The 2,094-nt window shown below is 42.8% G+C and overlaps 2 protein-coding genes across 2 annotated transcripts; both read left to right on the top strand.

The window, feature by feature from the left end:
- The first annotated feature begins 354 nt into the window (after positions 1 to 354).
- LOC141660133 (uncharacterized) lies at positions 355 to 789 on the top strand. Its single transcript, XM_074467096.1, has one exon. The coding sequence runs from the start codon at positions 355 to 357 to the stop codon at positions 787 to 789; it is 435 nt and encodes a 144-aa protein (XP_074323197.1).
- A 318-nt stretch (positions 790 to 1,107) lies between these two features.
- Positions 1,108 to 1,752, top strand: LOC141660132 (uncharacterized). Its single transcript, XM_074467094.1, has one exon. The coding sequence runs from the start codon at positions 1,108 to 1,110 to the stop codon at positions 1,750 to 1,752; it is 645 nt and encodes a 214-aa protein (XP_074323195.1).
- The last annotated feature ends 342 nt before the right edge of the window (positions 1,753 to 2,094 follow it).

The following is a 2,094-nucleotide window of genomic DNA, read 5'->3' as shown; positions in this document are numbered from 1 at the left end:
AGTCCGTACAACATATCCTCTGCGGTAAGTCCTTCACAAACCAGAATCGTCGGGGAGGATGATGAAATGGCTGTGGAGTTGGGACAGTTTGACTTGGAATACATGCCTCGCACAGCAATCAAAGGACAAGCCCTAGCTGATTTCTTACTAGAATTTGATTCTTAAATTGATGATAAGGCTCTGGTAATGTTGCATCCGTCCCATCCTAAAGAAGTCTTAGAAGAGTTCCCGCACCCATAGTGGGTTTTGCATGTAGATGGAGCAGTTAACAATGGAGGAGCAGGCACGAGCATAGTACTTATATCTCCGGAAGGCCATCATCTGATGAGCGTAATCCACTTTAAGTTCTATACTATGAACAATGATGCAGAGTATGAAGCGCTGATTAATGGCCTAAAGATTGTTTTGGAAATGGGAGTGCGGAATCTAATCGCGAAAAGTGATTCAGAGTTAGTGGTAAACCAAGTAAATGGGGGAATTCAAGCTCGAGGACCGCGAACAGAACTATACTTAAGGTGCACGCAGCGGCTGATTACAAAGTTCAAGGAGGCTAGACTGGAATGTGTATCGAAAGAAAAGAACAGCAACGCAGATGCTTTGGCAAAAATAGGATCTCAAATGAAAGCCGTGTTATTGGGATCTATACCCTTAGAAATCCAAGAGATTCCCAGTATCCCAGAGATAGAAGTGATGCAAGTAGATGAGGTTCCCAAGGAGACATGGATGACACATATTCTTGCCTACATTCACAAGGGAACAATCCCTGAGGATAAATTCAAGGCTCGATGACTCCGCTACCAGGCTGCGAGGTATGTGGTGTATGATGAAGTTTTATATAAGAGGGGCTTCAATCAACCACGGATCGGATGTGTCAATGAAGAAGAGGGAAATTACATCTTGAGGGAAGTACATGAAGGAATTTATGGTAATCACTCGGGGGGTAACTCGTTGGCGATGAAGGTTCCACGCCAAAGATATTATTGGCCTACGATGAAGGAGGATGCTACGAATTTCATTAGAGCATGCGATCGCTGCTAATGCTTTGCAAATTACTCATCTATGCTAGCGACGCTTTTGACACCTATGATGAGTCCATGGCCATTTTCCATGGGGGGATTGACATTATTGGGGAATTACCAAAATCTAAAGAAGATGTCAAGTATGCAGTGGTTGCAGTTGATTACTTTACTAAGTAGGCAAAGGCTATGCCTTTGGCAACTATCACTGCAAATAAAATCAAAGATTTTGTGTTCAACTCCATTGTATGCAGATTTAGAATTCCTTACAAACTTTGTCTCTGACAACGGAAAGCAGTTTGATAGTAAGGAGTTGCAACAGCTATGTAAGGATTTGAAGATTAAGAAGGAATTCACAGCGGTCTATCATCCTCAGAGCAATGGACAAATAGAGGCTGTCAACCAAATAATAAAGCATACCCACAAGACCAAGCTGGAGGAACGCAAAAGGAATTGGCCTGAAGAACTCCCAAAAGTGTTGTGGTCTTACAACACTACTCCAAGATCTACTACAGGAGAGTCTCCATTTATGCTCACTTACGGGTACGAGGCCATGGTTCTCGTGGATGTTGGTTCAGGATCGCTTCGTAGAGATCGTTACGCGGAGGAAGATGTAGAAATTAACCAAATACTTCACTTGGATATTTTGGAAGAAACTAGGGAGAATTCCCAGTCAAGGCTCGTGGCATATCAACAGCGTGTCACAGGGTACTACAACAAGAAAGTAAATGGATAGTTGCTGAAGATAGAAGATCTGGTGCTCAGGAAGGTGTTGCCAAACATAAAGAATCCCCGGCATGGAGTGTTTGGAGCTAATTGGGAAGGATCATACAAAATAAAAGCGATCTTGTGGAAGGGTACCTATCACCTTGAAGATTTGGAAGGGAAGTTGGTTGCACAAGCATCGAATACGGAGCATCTCTGAAAGTATTATCGGTAAGGCGCGGCTTTGGCCCCTTACATATTATGTTTTACATTTTCAGTTTATATAAGTAGGGTTGTTCCCGAATCATAGACTAGAAGCAATAAAATTCCTCCTAGCCTAGGTGGGTAGTGCATGTACTATCTACATTAGAAC

Source organism: Apium graveolens, chromosome 5, assembly GCF_009905375.1.
Source record: "Apium graveolens cultivar Ventura chromosome 5, ASM990537v1, whole genome shotgun sequence".
Classification (NCBI taxonomy): Eukaryota; Viridiplantae; Streptophyta; class Magnoliopsida; order Apiales; family Apiaceae; genus Apium; species Apium graveolens.
Note: the sequence above shows the minus strand (reverse complement) of the source record. Positions and strands in the feature narration are given on the sequence as shown.

Bases quoted from the DNA above. Each gene is read 5' to 3' on its own strand.
- LOC141660133 (XM_074467096.1), top strand. From the start codon at position 355: ATGAACAATGATGCAGAGTATGAAGCGCTGATTAATGGCCTAAAGATT.
- LOC141660132 (XM_074467094.1), top strand. From the start codon at position 1,108: ATGGGGGGATTGACATTATTGGGGAATTACCAAAATCTAAAGAAGATG.